The sequence below is a fragment of the Terrapene carolina genome, unplaced genomic scaffold (genome assembly GCF_002925995.2).
Source record: "Terrapene carolina triunguis isolate 2854851 unplaced genomic scaffold, T_m_triunguis-2.0 Scaffold131, whole genome shotgun sequence".
Classification (NCBI taxonomy): Eukaryota; Metazoa; Chordata; order Testudines; family Emydidae; genus Terrapene; species Terrapene triunguis.
Genome location: NW_020664482.1, coordinates 21,982,376 through 22,000,707, shown reverse-complemented (window position 1 = coordinate 22,000,707; position 18,332 = coordinate 21,982,376). Strand labels below are relative to the sequence as shown.

The 18,332-nt window shown below is 43.7% G+C and overlaps 1 protein-coding gene across 2 annotated transcripts in view; it reads right to left on the bottom strand.

Annotated features, from left to right (window-relative positions):
* The window catches only part of LOC112104793 (potassium voltage-gated channel subfamily C member 1-like), a 13,434-nt gene extending 4,600 nt beyond the window's left edge, over window positions 1-8,834 (bottom strand). Inside the window, exons 1-3 of one of the 2 annotated variants that reach the window (XM_024197334.2) lie at window positions 8,750-8,834; window positions 3,247-3,294; window positions 466-1,017 (exon numbers count right to left, since the gene is read on the bottom strand). In XM_024197334.2, coding sequence (XP_024053102.2) covers window positions 466-957 — 492 coding nt within the window. In that variant the 5' untranslated portion in view covers window positions 958-1,017; window positions 3,247-3,294; window positions 8,750-8,834. Of the gene's footprint in view, window positions 1-465; window positions 1,018-3,246; window positions 3,315-8,749 lie in introns of those variants that run through there. The other variant, XM_029911853.1, reaches the window with a different exon arrangement.
* Window positions 8,835-18,332: the final 9,498 nt, after the last annotated feature.

Here is an 18,332-nt window from a genome sequence, read left to right as displayed (position 1 = left end):
TGATCACTTCAATTGTTTATTAGTCATGGTGAATGAGAAAGGGGGTCACCTAAATCACATGGTCTGGTTTCAGCTCCCAAGTGAGATTAGTAAAATCTTATAATATAAAAATAACTCATAGTAAATAGCTCATTTCTAGTATGAATTTTCAGAGGAATAATCATTAGTGCTAAAACTCATGAAACCTCTAGGATTCACAAATTGCCCTGGAATACCAAGGCAAATACTTCTGTGTAACTAATAGCAGCATCACCTACCTGAATCAGAGCAAGCTGAACTGCACACTAAAAATATTGGTGAATCAAGTTGTTATTCTGGGATGTTTTATTTAATTATTCAAGTACTGTAGCTGTAAGCAGGACTCTGAACCCGTGCACTAGAGCTGCAAGTTCCTAAGCTTTTTCCACCCCTACAGATTCAGGCTCACGCTGACGAATCTATCTGGTTCCCCACTGGGAGCATTACCTTGGCACTTAAAGAGGAAAAGGGCTTTTCAAAGATAGACCAGATCTTTGGCTGCCACCTGGCCCTCCAGCTGAAATCCCTTCTTTCCACCTGGACTATGAGGCACTGGTCATCAGCATGTTCGTTCTCATCCCAAACATTAAATTCCTCCGGCTGGCTGTCTTTGTTGGTCAGCTTCAGCCAACAGCAGGGTGCCAGCTGTGCATCACTTATCTCCCAGAAAGCCAGCTCTTCCTCTAAGACTGATCTGCAGGTGTCTACAGGACAATGGAGGTGTTTGGTCCTGTAATAGCTCAACACATAGCCAAAGAGCTGAGCACTCCTGTCAAAGAAGAATTCTTTGGTGGTAGGGTTATAATCATATAGTGTGCTGGCATTGGGCTCTGTGAGGCTGCAGAGCTTGGTCCCTGGGAAGGTCCGGAGGGTGCTGCAGTACGTCTCATGTCTGATTCCTCCAACATTCAGGATGATCTTCTCTTTTGAGCCATCCATCCTTCAGGTGTCAAGTGGTGGGTTCACGTTCTGATTGGCTTCTGTTAATCTCTAGCAAGCCTACAAGAGGGAGAAAGGATAAGAATGCAAATTAAAACCCTCAAGGCTGCAAATCTGAAGCAGGGCAGTTTTCCATGGCATGTCACACCACTCTATTAAAGCTCATTTTGTAACTTCCCTGAGCACTGGAATTTCCTAGAGAAAGTGCCTGACTCCTCTCACCACTGACCTATTCTATTCAATATAGGCTCTTCTACTGCGCGCATCACTCATCTGAATGCCTTCCAATAGTGCATTAAGAAACATGACTGTCTGTCACATGTTGTTTGTTCTCTCAACTTCTCCCTAGGGGAGAAGAGTATATTGTGGAGTGTCTTGTTTTTGGTAGTGTTTTTTTAACATAATATAATATTTTTAATATACATGTTGCCATGTATTTATGTTAGGGAAGGCAAGGTCAAAGAAAAATACCTTGCATTTGGAGCACAAGGCGGTGCAGTTTGTGATGGTCCTTAGTTCCTGAGGGAATTCAGAAAACTCTGCCTAACATAATGACGGGAAATACCCATGTATTAACTTCCTATGTGCCAGAGGAGCCGAGCTTTTGACCACAGTCTTCATCACAGAGCTTTAGGTGGTCTTTTAGACTTCACCTATCCTTCTGGGTGTGGGAGATTTTCTCCTCTCTCCACATTACCTTGATGATTTGGAGAGTCACAAGTGAGATGATATGACTGCATGGCTGTCAACTGGACCATGTTTTCTGGGAGGGGGAGGTAAATGTTCTCCGAGGTTCCACTTTGCCTCTTTATTCGTCCCCTCTGGACTCATGTTGGGTGTAACTATCTGCCCAGCTGTAGGTTGCTGCTTCCTCCTGGAGTCTATCAACACGACCCCTGGGTCAGCTGGGAGAGGTTCATGAGCAACATGAGGCACTCCCTTCTCCAGGGGCTGAATGTGATGCCTCCATAGCAATCCCAGACCCTGCTGCCCAGGACTGTGTCACTGAGCAGCATGATTCATGTACAGTTACTGATAACTCAGTATCAGCTCCATTCTCCAAAGCTTAAAGTATGTTGAGCCCAAATGTGTGGAAGCTGTTTCTCAGTTCTGTATTAATGTCATTACAAGAGAAATTTCATGAGTCAACCTCAGTCTTCTGCACTATACAACATGTGGCAATGACAGAGAACTGGGACATTTCGGAAAGGACCCATGGATATCACGCACACCGACACCTCTGTCATTTCTGACATACTGCATCCCCTTCTAGGGCAGTCCTGGGATAGGGGGAGGGATAGCTCAGTGGTTTGAGCATTGGCCTGCTAAACAAACCCAGGGTTGTGAGTTCAGTCCTTAAGGGGGCCATCTGGGGCAAAATTGGTCCTGCTAGTGAAGGCAGGGGGCTGGACTCGATGACCTTTCAGGGTCCCTTCCAGCTCTATGAGATAGGTATATCTCCATATATTATATTATTATTATATTATTAGACCTCTCAGTTCTGACCTGTATCACTGTGAGCTGTTCTAGACCTGCCCTCTCTTTCCTTCCTACTCACATTCGTGCACCCCACCCATTCATTCCTGTCTGTACTTTATACCGTCCAGTTATCACCTTCTTCTGTCTTTGTGGAAAGCACTTGGGCAAAGAAGCACCAGCTCCCTTGTGTGGTACCAAGGAATGGGAGCTCAGCTCCTTTCCACTTGTGACCTGCTAGTAATCAAGATTTGAACCCACAGTCCAGAAGTGAAGGGCTTGGACACTATCACAGTATGTTACTAGGCTCCCCATATAGTTCCCTTTCACCAGAAGGCTTGGTAAGAGAAGGCTGGGGCTGGCTCACAAATTCACTAGAAGCATAAATTAATTCCTGTTTGGCTGCCTCAGTGACTGCCCTCAACACATGTGTGCACACCAAGGGCCTGATCCAGCTTCCAATGAAGTCAATGGCAAAACTCCCATTGATTTCAATGGGAGCAGGATTGGGCCCACACAGTACATAGATACACACTCTGCTTCGTGCTTGCAGCACATAAACTCAAATACTGAAGCAAGGATATGAGTGACACAGCAAGTTGGACTAACCTTCTCAGAGTTCAGAAAACCTGTTACTGGAACTTTGCGAGAGCATTCTCCTTCCTTTTACAAGCAAGTAGCTGTGTAAAAAGCTGATTTTTAAATGCCTTTGCTACATTCTTATTCATCTGCTTAGGATGCTCGATGCCTCTCGCTCAACAGTACAAATCCCAAGTGAGAAATCAACTAAAAAGCTACATTTCAGATCCTTACCTTGGAGTTATTGCAGTAGCTTTGTGACCAGAGGAGAGGAGAAGAAGCCTAGAGAAAGAGACAAGTTCAGTGAAAACAGGATGTTCAGTGGCTGGGCTCCAAGCTTAGGCTCATGGATGCTAGAAAACAACACCAACCAATCGAACAGAAAAAATGTTGAACCCCCCCCAATCCCCTCCAAGTCTGTCCTATCAGCAATCGCTTTTCATCCTCTAAGGAATAATACTCAAACATGTCAACAACTGCCAAGCCAGATGTTCTCCTGGCCACATTATTCTTCTCTCTGCCACCCGCTGTGCTTCTTACAGCCTCAAAGAACAGTGGTATTTTGAAAATATGTAATGCTCAAACTTCCTGGGCCCAATATAAAATTAGAATGTTGAGCAACAGAAATGCAGGGAAAATTTGTTCCTTTCCTGACTGTTCCTTACTCAAGTTAAATTAAAAAAAGAGCTGTCACCCTCCTTTCATTTAAAGGGCTTTCCATTCATTTCTAGCTGCAGAGGGAATAAACTTTTGCACCTGCAAATTTTTAACTTGTTTTGGTCCATGATCATATTAGGAAGATTTTAGGTATGTAACTGCTGAGACTGTTAAAAGAAAATTCACTATTTAAGACAGAGTGTTTGAGATATAAATATAAAGGGAAGGGTAACAACCTTTATGTATGCAATAACATAAAATCCCGCCTGGCAAGAGGTACAGACAGAGGTACAGAATCATTTTACCTGTAAGGGGTTAATCAGTTCAATTAACCTAGTTGGCACCTGACCAGAAGGACCAATGGGAAAAGAAGATACTTTCAAATGGCAGGGGGGCAGGGGTTGTTTGTGCTCTCTATGTTCCTTCTGGATAGAAAGAGAGAGAGAGAGAGAGAGAGACACACCAAGCAGGTAACCCATCTCTTGAAAAGATACCTTGAAATGTTACATCTAAAATTACAGAAATTGTAAGTAAATGCATTAGATTATCTTTTGTTTTAGCTTGTGAATTTCTCTATGCTAAGATAGAGGTTTATTCCTGTTTTTGTAACTTTAAAGTTGAGCCTAGATGGGAATCCGCTGTGTTTTAAATCTTTTTATCACCCTGTAAAATTATCTTCCATCTGATTTTACAGAGGTACTTCTTTTACTTTTTTCTGTATAATAAAGTTCTTCTTTTAAGAACCTGATTGATTTTAGTGTCCTAAAAATAAAGGGTCTGGTCTGTACTGTTATTAAAGGCAATTGGTTGGTATATTATTCTCAAGCCTCCCTAGGAAAGGGAGTGAAGGGGCTTGGGGGGATATTTTGGGGAAATAGGAACTCCAAGTGGTCCTTTTCCTGAATATTTGTCTAAATCACTTGGTGGTGGCAGCAATACTGTCCAAGGACAAGGAAAGGATTTGTGCCTTGGGGAAGTTTTAACCTAAGCTGCTAGAAATAAGCTTAGGGGGTCTTTCATGCGGGTCCCCACATCTGTACCCCAGAGTTCAGAGTGGGGAGGGAACCCTGACAGATGGTTTTTTAATTACTCCTCAAAGTCAGTTTCCAGATTTTCTCTCTCGTATTATTCAAAGGAATTAGAGACAAAAAGGACTTTTCACGTCACCTTTCTCACCCCAGCCTTAGGCTATTTCCTATGTCTACACTGCAATAAAACACCCACAGATGGCCTGTGATAGCTGACTTGGGCTCATGGATCTCAGGTTGGGAGGCTATAAAATTACAGTGTAGATTCCTCATGGGGTCCCAGAACATGAGCTCCAGCCGAGCCCGAATGTCTAGACTGCAATTTTATAGCCCTGCAGCCTGAGCCCTGCAAGCCCGAGTCAGCTGACACAGGCCAGTTGCAGGTGTTTTATTACAGTGTAGACGTACCCTAAGGCTCCGGTCTAGTTTTAAATTACACAAGCAAAGAGGCAGATTCAGACCTCATCAGAGAAAGATCTACCGGATATTCCACCTAAGATTGGTTTGCTTCATTTGAACTCACTACACCTAGTTATGCTCCCTAGGGCTCTGCAATCCCTTTTTCTTCTTTTTGAAAAGAGGTATTTGTATTTGGACTTTCCAGGCTGATTAACTGGGCTAGTTTTGGTCCCCTGATATGCACCACTGCTGCAGCTAAAGGGGCTGTACAGCTGCACTTGCCAGGCAGCTGAGGATTCCCAGGGTGGCGCACAGCCATTACAGACAGCCCTATGCCACGCGCTTCTAAGCATCCAGCACAGGGACATAGCTGGTGGAAGGGGGTATAGCAAAGTATTGCTGGTCCCTGGCTGCCAAAATGGCCCCTTTGGGGCAGCTAGCGGTTGTTTTAACTTAAAGCTCTTGGCAGGCCCGCTGATAGCAATTCCGGGCCCCAGGCAGAACAGTGTTACCTGGTCTACAGCCCTCGGGTCTTTCTCCAGTTCCTGCGAGGTGTTATGGTCTGGTGTTAGCTGCTCAATTTTTCCCGTCTATGCTAAGGTCCCACTTAGTTTCATATTTAATGGAAAAATTTAAGTTTGCAGGCATTACAGCACCTCCTACAGTACACTTTCACAGGAGCACATTAAAACTTTTGCACTCATTTTGGTTACTGAAGCCCAGAGGTATGTTCCAGATGCGAAAAGCCATTGAAATAATAGGAAACAAAATGATACAAGCTGTTACTGGGCTCTGAATAAGGCCCTTTGATAGCAATACAACAAGAGCCTGTGTTTTCTGATCATTGTTAAACACAGATGGAAAGTGCAAATCCAGTTCCAGAGAACAGGGCCCTTTTCCAAGTTTTCTCTCTGTCTGGTATTTTCCAAGAATTTACTTTCCCGGCATGAAGCACTGCAGGAGCTTGGCAGTGACCTTCAAATCTCTTCCCCCATTTCACTTTTCTTTGGGTAATGAATCTCTTGTTTCATTTTGACCTAGATTTATTCAGGCCCAGGGCTTGGCAGCTTTTAGGAAAGTTATTACTGTAATAAACTTTGCTGTGTTTTCAAAGACCGTATTATAACAAAACAGATTCAGATCCACTAGTAGTTGAAATGAAGATAGTGGTAGTGACTAGATCCAGGTGCTAGCAACATCTGAGCTATTGTTTCCTGTTTTCCAATACCAGATTCTTTATAGCATTTCTCTGTATTTTCTCTCCGATTTAATAAAAACAGCTTTTGTGTATAACAAATGTTTTGGGATGTTTTTCCCATCTGTTCATATTCAGATATATAGGAAAGGCCAAACTATGCTCTCAGTCACACCAGTCTAAATCTGGTGTGGCTTAATTTACTTACTGGAATTACTCTTCATTTACACAAGTATAAACGGGGAAAAGAATCTTGACCAAAGAATTTAGAGTCTGAAAAAGATAGAATAAACTCCCAAAAAGAGTCTTGAAAGAAAGAAGATTTATGAGTTGCTGGGCTGGTGGAGATGATTAGCAATTTATTAAATACAAATGGTGCCTAAGAATACTAAACAAGTATAAGATATGCCGGGGTCCTGAAAGGCTGGCAGGAAACAGAGCCACTGGGGATACAAAGCAGTTCACCAGTTCAATTCCATCTCAAGTCAGTAGCAACTGAGGGACATATTCTCTTCTACCAGTCTGGCCACTTTTGATGTTCCATAACCTGCTGGCCTAAGTTAGAACTTCCCTCTTAGGCTGCTCTAATGTACACCAGGACTGCTTGAGATGAGGGAGCCATCATTGGCCCCTGACACCTCCTCCAGCCTTGAGCACAGGAAAGAATGTGACCCTGAAAGTTATTTGCCTGTTTGAAATGAGTTAGGGGTAGCCGTCCAGTTCCTAAGCAACAGGTGTCCGCATCATAGAAACAACAATCACAACTGGCAACAACTAGGGTGACCAGATGTCCTGATTTTATAGGGACAATCCCGATTTTTGGGTCTTTTTCTTATATAGGCTCCTATTACCCCCCACACCCTGTCCCAATTTTTCACATTTGCTGTCTGGTCACCCTAGTAACAACTGATTTCCTTGTTCTCAGTAGAGAAGCTAAAGAGCAAAACAGCCAGAGACTGAACTCCCTACTCACCCCTAGAAGCAGTCCCTCCACACCAAGGAAGAGGCACATTGCTAGAGGGAGCTTGCACAACTGATGCTTATACTGTTCCTCTTCTGAGGATAAAGAGAGAGACTGGAGTCTCTGGGGCTTTCAAACAGGCATTTTTCACCAGTGCTTAATTCATTTAAAAGAATAAAACAGGAACAGATGTCAAATCCTAAGTGCTTTAGAACACAGCGATCTAACTCTACTTTGTAGTGAGAAGAAGAAAAAGAAGGAGACGGCCTCAGTCATTGCTGCCAGAGAGTGATGTAATTGTTAGGACGGCAGGTAGGACTAGGTTTATTGGTGTTAGGATATGAAACATCTACAAAACACACAACAACTGAAATCTTCATTTCCAAAAGTGACACCCTTTGTGCAGCACACATTCCAGAGTTACAGCTCAAGCCACATCCCCTCTCCTGAATATGGGGATTTATCCCTCCTGAATATAAGTCGTAGGGACACTGGAGGCACAGGAAAAACTCAGCCCTATGCCCAGATCTCTTTCAGGATCTTCCCTCAGGGCAGTTTTAGTCTTGAAACATAAAACATAGGCAAAACATCATTCGTTTCCCCTTGCCGCTTTCAGGGCTGAAAGGAGAACATACTCTTCTCGTCTAGTTCCTGCTTCAGGACCTACTGCAGAAACCCATCTCCCTCCAGGTGAACTCTCTCAGCCCTTTATAGGGATCACTGGCAGGGGCGGCTCCAGGCACCAGCACACCAAGCGCGTGCCTGGGGTGGCAAGCCGCAGGGGGCAGCCTGCCGGTTGCTGTGAGGGTGGCAGTCAGGGGGCCTTCGGCGGCGTGCCCGCGGGAGGTCCACCGGTCCCACGAATTCGGCAGCGGGTATGCCGAAGGCGCAGGACCAGCGGACTTCCCGCAGGCATGCCACCGAATCCACGTTACCAGCAGACCTCCCGCAGGCATGCCGCCGAAAGCTGCCTGACTGCCATGCTTGGGGCGGCAAAATACATAGAGCCGCCCCTGATCACTGGACCCCTTACTAGCTGGGTCTGATACTCAAACAGGGCTGGCTGGTGGCCCCAGGCCCTTAAAGGGGCAGACCATCCTGTTACACATGCATAGTGCATATATCATCTGCCAGGCAACAGCAAACCAACCGTTCTTCAAAGGTGGGTATTAAGATGACTTGAAAAGTAACTGAAAGATGGCAACAGTAAAGCTATTTCCTCGTTTGAATACATTGTGCACTCCATACTGCCTCATAATAGTCCATCTAGAAGTTTAGCCAGCTCAGTTCTTACGTTGTGAGTGTTCTTGATAAGGCCATATGGAACAATCCCTGTGGCTCTTGGTATATGGAATTAGAAAGGTCCTTTGAAGGAGAAAGGGGATTACACTATATTACCTTCACCCTAAAGCCTGAAAGTGCATTTGAGCTATAGTACACTTCATGCTACCAACCCTCAAATCACTGTTCAATAGTAAGAGGACAAGAATCACTTACAAGGCACTTCCAGATACACTGCAAATCATAGTTCCAGGTGATGCTGTGGAGCATTTGCCTCAGCTGAATTCACTGCAGAAAGTTGATGCTCTGGAAGAGGGTGAATTTCCACTGCTGTCTGCAAGACAAGCTGAAACAGGCATAGTTTCCACAATGAGAGAGAAATGGTATCCGAGGACATCAAACTGTTAACCATTGATCAAAATCCAATTAACATGAATAACTGCAAGGTGTCAAGAATCATTCAGTCTCCATCATTTTCTCTCTCTCAAACTTGAGGAAGTAGCTTTTGGAGGCCATATGGGTTCCTCTTATTCTACGATATATTTAAAACTTCACCACTTTTTAAAATGGGAAAAGAAACCAAAACAGGGAGAGGTGAACTGATAAGCCAGCATCAGAGCTGTGATTAGAATTCAGGACTTCCTGATCTCTAACTCCAGGCATGACTCACTAGACCACAGACACTTGGAAGTATTCTATTACTATGTACAAAATTGGGCTCAAGATAAAAATTACACATAAATGAGCCTAGTTGAACTAAAGCACATGGATGAAATACAGTGATAAGGACACCTCTATGTGTTCAGCAAAACAGAAATATATTCTCCATCCACTTGATCTCTTATGCCTGGTCTGCACGACAAAGTTTTGTTAGCTGAAGTTTCCTTTTGTCACTACAGGTTTGCTTACATCCTCACCTAAAATTGATTCTGTTGGTGAAACCCCAAATTACACAAGTCCATAGCCAACATACTTCTGCTGGCAAAATACCAGCGTGGACACTGTTACCTATTTTGGTAAAAAACAGTCCATCAGCAACAGTCTCACTATGCCCCACTTCCCTCAACAGTGACCGTTCTAGTCACAGTTTTGAACTTCACTGCCCAGGGGGCACTATGACCAGAAGCCCACCCCACGCCCTCTTTAAAATCCCCAGCATATTTTGGAAATGCTTCTTTTCCTGGTAGCCTTCCTGTGCGAGCACACCTCCTAGACCACCTCTGTGAGCAGATCGGTATGGATCTGCACAAAGATAGATCCCCAGCTAAACCACATGTTGCTGCATGGACCAGGAAGGAAATCCTGGATCTCAACTGCCTCTGGAGAGAAGGGACAGTGCAATGCTGGATGTAGAGTAACCACAGGAATGAAGATATCTATGTGGACATTGCAGAGGTGATGCAGGAGCTGGGCTACAATAGGGGTAAGGAGCAATGCCAGGTGATGGCAAAGGTGCTATGGCATTAGTAATTACCTCAGGAGACTCACAGAAATGGATCCCTTCATGTTGCTGAATTCCTTTCTGGCCATGTGAATCTCTGACAAGCTCAATTCCATTGCATAATGGACCTTCCTCAGCAGGGAGATAAACATTTCCAGGATGGCCACTCTGCATCTCGGTATAAAAGAGCTCCCATAAATGATATTCACCCTCTGAAGGAGATACATAACAAGACACAAAGTTCACTGTAAAGTCCAAATCTGTCACTGTACCCAGGGCTCTGTGCTTTGCAAAAGTACTTTCTTTTTAACAGTTTTGAATGTATTCCTTTAAGTGTCACTGAATATCCCATTAGAGTAAATAGTGCCGAGTTTAAATTCCCCACACCGTTCATATTTTGCATACCTCTGTAATGTCATCTCAGGTGGGACTTTCAACAGTGCATAAGTGAATTAGGCACCTAATTCCCATTGAAACTCAACAGAAGTCAATGGGGTACATAATCCATTTAGGTGTTTTTTAATATCACACTCCTCTCCAAATTAAATAATCCCAGTCTCTTCAGTCTTTCTTCATATAGAAGTCTCTATAGGCCTCCAATAATTTGTCTCCATTCTCTAAACTCCTTCTACAGGGCAAGAGGTTTGAAGTCTGGCTAGGGTATTGTTGTGCTTCACAGCATCCAGTTGTATGGGAGTGTATAATAAACACATCATCAGCTGGATGTCTCTGCTAAAGTGATCAGCAGGAACCAGCAGGATCCAGAGTTAACAATTTATTGAGATGAAAAGAGGCACTTACACTTTTCAGAGCTATTCTTTCAGGCTGACTGCAGACTCAAGCAGACTGTACTGCATTTACATTTGGGTCACATGGGGGTGATTTTTTCACACTTATAGGGGCTAGGGATTTACCTTTTAAACTAATATTCTTCTGCATAATTCCATAATGATGGGTGCATTTTGCAGCCAACTTCTCAGCCACGGAATAAGTGGAGCACTCTAGGGATGGAGTAGATGAACTCTTGTAAGACTTTTCCATCTCTAACTTCTCTGATTCTATAAGCAGCAGCCATGACCCATCTAGTGAGGGGGATAAATCATGCTGAGAGCCTCATAAGAGAGTGATGTATAAATGAAGTCTGCTAGGGACCTCACTAGATAATATGTCCGCAGCGTATGAAATACCAGTGAAAGGATTTTTATAAAACCAGTAATTGCGAGGCACAGCGTCCCACTCTCAGGGCATGTTTCACCAGTAAAGTTTATTTCAATATTGTAATATTTATTGTGCGATACAATGCTGGAGAGCTTTGTGGGGTGGAGCTTCTCTAGCAGCAGACAGCACTAGAACTAGCTGTCTCCTCCAGCTTTCAGGGACCATTTATTTAGATTAAGCTAAATTAATTCAGTCTCTCTAAGAATAAGGTTGTTATTTTTCTAATTCCAAATCAGAAAGGGAGGCCGTACTGATGGGAGTAACTCCCTTTGTTGTATCTGGCCAGGATTTTCACTACACATACCCTATTTCAGTTCATACCATTTTACCTGCCTGAGTTCTATAAATTATTTCCCTTGTAGGGTTGTGTTGCTGCTAAATTCCTTCAGCTCCATGAGGACCATCAGATACATGACGAGAGGCTGTGAGGCCCATTCCAGAAGCAATACTGTAAAAAAAAAAAAACATGCCTGACATGTACGTATGTATGTGAGAGATGGGCCCTTATGGCCAATCTCTCCCCTACTGTCTAATGCACACAGAATCTCTTTGTTCTGCTCCCTGGTCTCCTTCCAGAAAACCCTTTATTACCAAACTCCTCACCAAACCACATTAGTGTCTTGCTGGCCCCTCCAAGCCCCTACCTGATCCACCTCACTCACTCTGTTCTGCTAAAAAAAATCAGTCTCTTTATCCCAATCTGTGCACAACTCCCTCTTGGCCTTTCTCTTGAGCCGCCATAGGATCAGTCTGCCACACTATCATCATGTTCAAACATAATGTCAATAATAATGCAGAAAAGGCAGACGTATTAAGCACTTACTACATGGGAACAAGTATTTGATAATGGGCTCTCCAATGTAGCAGCTAAAGGTATAACAAGATCCCATGGGTGGAAGCTGAAGTTAGACAGATTCATACTGGAAAGGTGGTGTACATTTTTAACAGTGAGGGTAATTAACCATTAGGAACATTTTGTGATAGATTCTCCAGCCTTTTAACACCAGGTTTCAGCCCTGAATTCAAATTGAGAATTAATTCCAATTTCTATGTTAATGACCCTCTCTACTCTGTGCTCCTGAAAAAAAATCCAATATTCCCTATTCAGTCCAGGGAGCTTTGCAGCATCTTTCCACTCCAAGTGGGCATGATCAGCCAAGCATCTAAGTGAGATAAATTGCCCCCCACTGTTACCCCAGAAAACAGAATTTAGATAACCCCCTCGAGTAGCTCACCTAGTGTCCTCTGCCAGGCTTACCAAAGGCTCCCTCAAACCCAATCTTTTCTCATCAGGTATGGGTCTCCAGTGTGCCCAAGAAAATACTAGAGGACACAGATACAGCCCTCTGATGAATGATTGACAAGTATCTTTTCCAAAACAAAGCACCCTTTATTGGTGCAAACACAAATTCCTAATACAATAACAAGCTAACAACTCCCTTATTGATGTTATAAAACACAAATCCTTAACAACAAGCTAAAGAGCACCCAAACTGCAATAACACACAGTTAAGGTGGCTGCTCATTACTTCTGTCCTTGAAGCTTCATTATTATTAGTAGACAGTGCAGCAGGTTAGTCCAGCAGACCTCGAGTTTACTAATAAAGGAAGACCACAAACACGGTTCAGTGGTGAAGGCACTCGGCCAGGTTTATTGTCAATGAAGCACGGTACTAGCTCCCTGGATCAATGTCTACAGTTGCATTAACATATGTATGCTCATTGCAATGGACTCACCTCAGTCAGTGGCGGGACTTTCCGCAGCTCTCCTCAGCTGGACAAAGGGTTAAGGCGAAGTACCGTGACACTTATAGGCTGAAGCAAACAACAGGCAAACACAACTTAAACACCCCCTTATGTATTTCATGACATCTGTTTGTTACCTCCCCTTGTTCCTGATATCTTGGACAAAACATCCCTATTCATTATTTTGTCAAACCATCTTATCTTGTATTAGATTGGAATGTATCTGTACTAGCTAAAATATATTTATGTAAATATCTAATAAACTAGCAACAACTTTGCCAAGTTCATGTACTGGACAATGAACTTGTAAGCATCTACTTTGCTACATGGCCTGACTTTGGTTCGCAGCCTCCGGTTCAGGCCTCAAATCTTGCACCAGGCATAGTGCTCCAGATTCTATCTACTCCATTCCCCTGCTTTTTGTCTTTTTATGGGGAGGATGTTTACCCATTATCCCGGAAAAGCATAATGTATGGACTGAAAATGACCCAGTGGCCTAAACACGGTTTCTTGGTCATTTTGCTTTACCCATCCATACATTCATGCCCCACATGTCCAGTGGTCTGCACATTCCCTAATACGACCTGTGGACAATTTCCTTTTTCCAATTATTCTTAGTCCCATATTATGGGCCTGGGAATGTTAGACCCAGGACTTTGATTGAGGGGTGTTGTTTTAAATCCATTTTAAAAAACTGGAATAGGCACTGTTACAATATATTCCAGAGTTCAAAGTACATGAGGATTAAACAGACATTTGAAATAGTGACATTACAAATAAGGCCTTCATATATAAATTTCTTGTAATTGGTTACTACACAGTACTGTCCATCCATGTTATGGGTTGCCCTTACTGCTGGTTGTCACCATCTGGTAAGCTTTGCTGGGCAGGAGACAGAACCAACTAGCTTCTCAGTCCATTAGATTGGCTTGAATTATTGTGGCCACACACTGGAGTTGCAACATTCCTGGCATAACAAGCTGGGTGTGGTGCTCTTTAGGTTTGCATTGCTCTGTAACACACCAGTAGTTGAGGTAGATTCTGTTGTTTCTTGTAGATGCTGTTTTCCAGATAACCTACTGAATGGACAGTAACCAGTTTATCAAATATTGTTGTCAGGATTCCATATTGGTAATTTGACACTAAACAAAATTGTTTTGAATAACATGTGCCTTAATTAGAATGCAGTATCACTGACCCCATGGCTTGTATTAACAGAAAATTTGTTTATGCAAATAGAAAGTTACATACAGCAGTGCTACGCTGAGTTGGTCTGAGTCAAAACGCAGTGGGGGTGGATGCAGGGTAGATTACAGCTCCAAAATTACACAGAAACCTTCTCCCTTTATATACATTGCACATCTAATTGCCTTTACTATACATCCACACACTGACTCTGATTCAACTTGCTCTTTACCTCATCTCTACATTCTTTGTCCCTTATTATCTATTTAATAGTAAATAGTTCTCTGTTTTCCCTCTTATCTTAGTTGGCGTAGACATTCTGTCTTCTTGGCCTACTGACCTATTTACTTATCTTAATTTAACACATTCTGTTTTCAACCAAATAATTTATTTTCTTCCCTAACCCTATCTTCCAAAAAATGAGACCTCCCTCCAGGTGTTAATTACTCATTTTGGGCCACGCCTTGGCTACATTCCCCTGCTTCTGTCGTTCTTTTTATATCAGCATTTGTTTTATTTGCATTATATTCCTGTCTTTCTGTGCTTTCTTTTTCAAGTTTATTACCCACCTGCACATTTCCAAGACCACAGTGGTGGTAATCATTTGAACCACCATTAATATTAGGCTTAAAGTACAAACCAGGGGGTGCAAGCAATATCATCCCCAATTGCTTGTTGTTCAGCTATTAAGTTGGGCAATGGGCACCAGTTGCTCTATTTTCCTTTTTAAATGTTCCCTAATGAATTGGTTAGGGTAGTTACTACGTAACTTTCATAAGCAGTACAAATAATTTCTTTACCAATTTGTTTTTTCCTTGCCTTTATATTGTTTGCTGCAATTAGTTTGTTAAACAGTTTAGCAATATTATTCACATTATAAATGATGTACTGTTTTGTTAGTAGCCAGGCCCTTATCCATGAATTACAGGTTAAACACAGTTTCCACTGCCAGGTGGTCAAAATAATTAATGTTTTGTTTTTATATCTATCTATATATCTCACACACACCAATATACAAACATATTTTTCATATTACCCTTAGTTTAAATAGGTCTCCACATTCAGATAATCTTGAAATATACTCAATCATTGTATCTAGATTTTGGAGACTGCTATTTTGAAAGATACCAGACTGCGGATTAGTCTTTTGCCCAGCCCCTGAATCTTGTGCACATTCCTGATAAGATGCTAGTATATCAATTAAAAAAGTAGTATGTAGCAATGATACAGTTGCTTTTACACAGTAGCCAAATTCATCCATATTTCAGTGATAAAGATTTAAAACCACAGGCAGATTAAATTAACTTACTTTGCTTAATAATATCCATTTCTAAACAACAATTAGACCTGGCCCAGCTTGTGGTTTCTATAATGTCTCTGTAGACAATTGCATATTTAATTGCCTGAAATGACTGAAATTAGTTGACCAGTCTGTTATATACACAAAGGACTTAGTTTTTCTTTTCCTGATACCCAGGGGCTTCTTCACTGTGCACTGATATCTTCCGGTGTCTTTGGTCTGTGGGATCCACCCTTAACAGCTTGAGTTGGTTAACATGATAAAGTTTTCGCTTGTTGTTTTACATTTCTCTTGTTTTCAATACCCCAAATTTGATACACAGATTAACTTAGTTTGTTTACATTGTAATAGGGACCAAGTAGTCTATAAAACAAGGTATGCTTTTGTGCAGACTTTCCCATTTTTTTAGCACAAATATAACTGTTTAAAATGCTTTTGCAGTTTTTGCAGACATTCATTTTTACTTCCTTAAAATGTACATTATTTATTTTGTTATACTATAGTGCATAACTGCTAAAATAGATGCTTACAGTCTTCTGTGCAGTGTATTGCTCTCCCCTGCTGAGCACTTCGTTTTAGCAAAAGAGTTGGTAACAGAATTTTTATCCAACCTTTCTAGAGTTAATTTGCTTGTCACACCAATTCCACTTTTGTTAACTGTTTAGAAGCACAAACTTTAACAACTACTTCCCTTTAACATAACATAGAAGAAAAGAGTATAAAAATTAAACCAAACTGAATTTTAAATGCAGGTCTATGCAAACACTTTGAGGATACTAAACTTTTATGACACTTAGGGTATGTCTACACTACGAGAGTAGTTTGATTTTACTTAAATCGAATATGTGGAATTGATATTACAAAGTTGAACGTGTGTATCCACACTAAGGACAGTAATTCGACTTTGTGAGTCCACACTAACGGGGCAAACGTCGACATTGGAAGCGGTGCACTGTGGGCAGCTTTCCCGCAGTCCCCGCTGCCCATTGGAATTCTGGGTCGAGCCCCCAATGCCTTCTGGGGAAAAAAATGTGTCGAGGGTGCTTTTGGGTAACTGTCGTCATCCAACCATCACTCCCGCCCTCCCTCCCTGAAAGCGCCAGCGGGAAATCAGTTCGCGCACTTTTCTGGTCAGTGACAGCGCGGACGCCACAGCACTGTGAGCATGGAGCCCGCTGCGACCATCGCTGCAGTTATGGCCGTTGTCAACACCTCGCACCTTATCATCCACCTTTCCCAGAGGCAGATGCTGAGAAATCGGGCGAGGAGGCTACGGCAGCGCGGTGAGGACCTGAAGTCTGAGAGTGGCACAGACCTGTCACAAAGCACGGGACCCCGCGCCGAGGACATCATGGTGGCAATGGGTCATGTTGATGTTGTGGAACGGCGATTCTGGGCCCGGGAAACAAGCACGGACTGGTGGGACCGCATAGTGCTGCAGGTCTGGGATGAATCACAGTGGCTGCGAAACTTTCGCATGCGGAAGGGGACTTTCATGGAACTTTGTGAGTTGCTGTCCCCTGCCCTGAAGCGCAAGGACACCCGCATGCGAGCAGCCCTGACTGTCCAGAAGCGAGTGGCCATAGCCCTCTGGAAGCTTGCAACGCCAGACAGCTACCGGTCAGTCGCGAACCACTTTGGCGTGGGCAAATCTACCGTGGGGGTTGTTGTGATGCAAGTAGCCAACGCAATCGTTGAGGTACTGCTGTCAAAGGTAGTGACCCTGGGAAACGTGAAGGTCATCATAGAGGGCTTCGCCGCAATGGGATTCCCAAACTGCGGTGGGGCTATAGATGGAACTCACATCCCTATCCTGGGACCGGACCACCAGGCCAGCCAGTACATTAACAGAAAGGGCTACTTTTCAATGGTGCTGCAAGCACTGGTGGACCATAGGGGATGTTTTACAAACATCAACGTCGGATGGCCGGGCAAGGTTCACGGACTCTGCCGCCCCTCCTTCTTGGGACTTTGGGTGAGGGGGGTATGGGACTTTGTGGCGGAAAGGGCGGTTAGAGATAGACTGCAGCAGGGCTCTGTCCTCCTGCCTCCGGTCCTGCAGAACATCCACAAGGCGCCGGAGCGTGTCCGTTTGCTCCCTCATTAGTCCAAGCAGCGTTTGAGTCGCCTGCTGGTCTTCCTGCCGCCACCTCTCCTCCCGTTCAATGTGTGATCGGTGGATTTGGGACAAGTTCTCCCTCCACTGGGTCTGCTGGGCTGCCTGGGCTCAGGAGCAGCCCATAAGTTCCGAGAACATGTCCTCCTGTGTCCTCTTCTTCCTACGCCTAATCTGCGCTAGCCTCTGGGAGTGTGATGCCAGGCTAGGTCGGGAGACAGTCGCAGCTGTGGGATGGGAAAAAGGGAGTGAATTCCTCAGAAAGATAAATTTAGTTGTGAACAAAGAACATAGTCTTTCTCTGTGAACAAGACCATGCACAGCACCTATCACATGCGCACTCAGGACAAGGTCGAATTTTCGGCCTTCACATTCAGTGCCTGGGGTCTTGCAGTGCAGATCAGAGAAGCGGGGCAGGACACCGGAATTTGTGTAGCAGGCCGACATGGTAAGCCGTATACTTGTGGCTGCTTAAAACTTTAATAATAGCACTGGCCTCCTTTCACATTCAAAGCAATGCCAGTCCCTGCTGCCAGCAATCCGGCAAGCATGAATTCTGCCCCTGTCCCACCCCCTCGCGGCTGTCCCAGGGAAAGATCCCTGTATGCTGCCCCTCTCCCGCCTCCACCGCGTGGCTGTAAACCGCCGGTTACAGTTCTGTAAAGGAACAGGCAAGCAGTCCCAATACTAACATTCCCCTACCTAATTCAAAGCAGGTCACCATGAGCGACATCACTCTGATGAGGATTTCAGAGACGGAGAAAGAAAGGATGCTTCGGGAAAGCATGCAAAG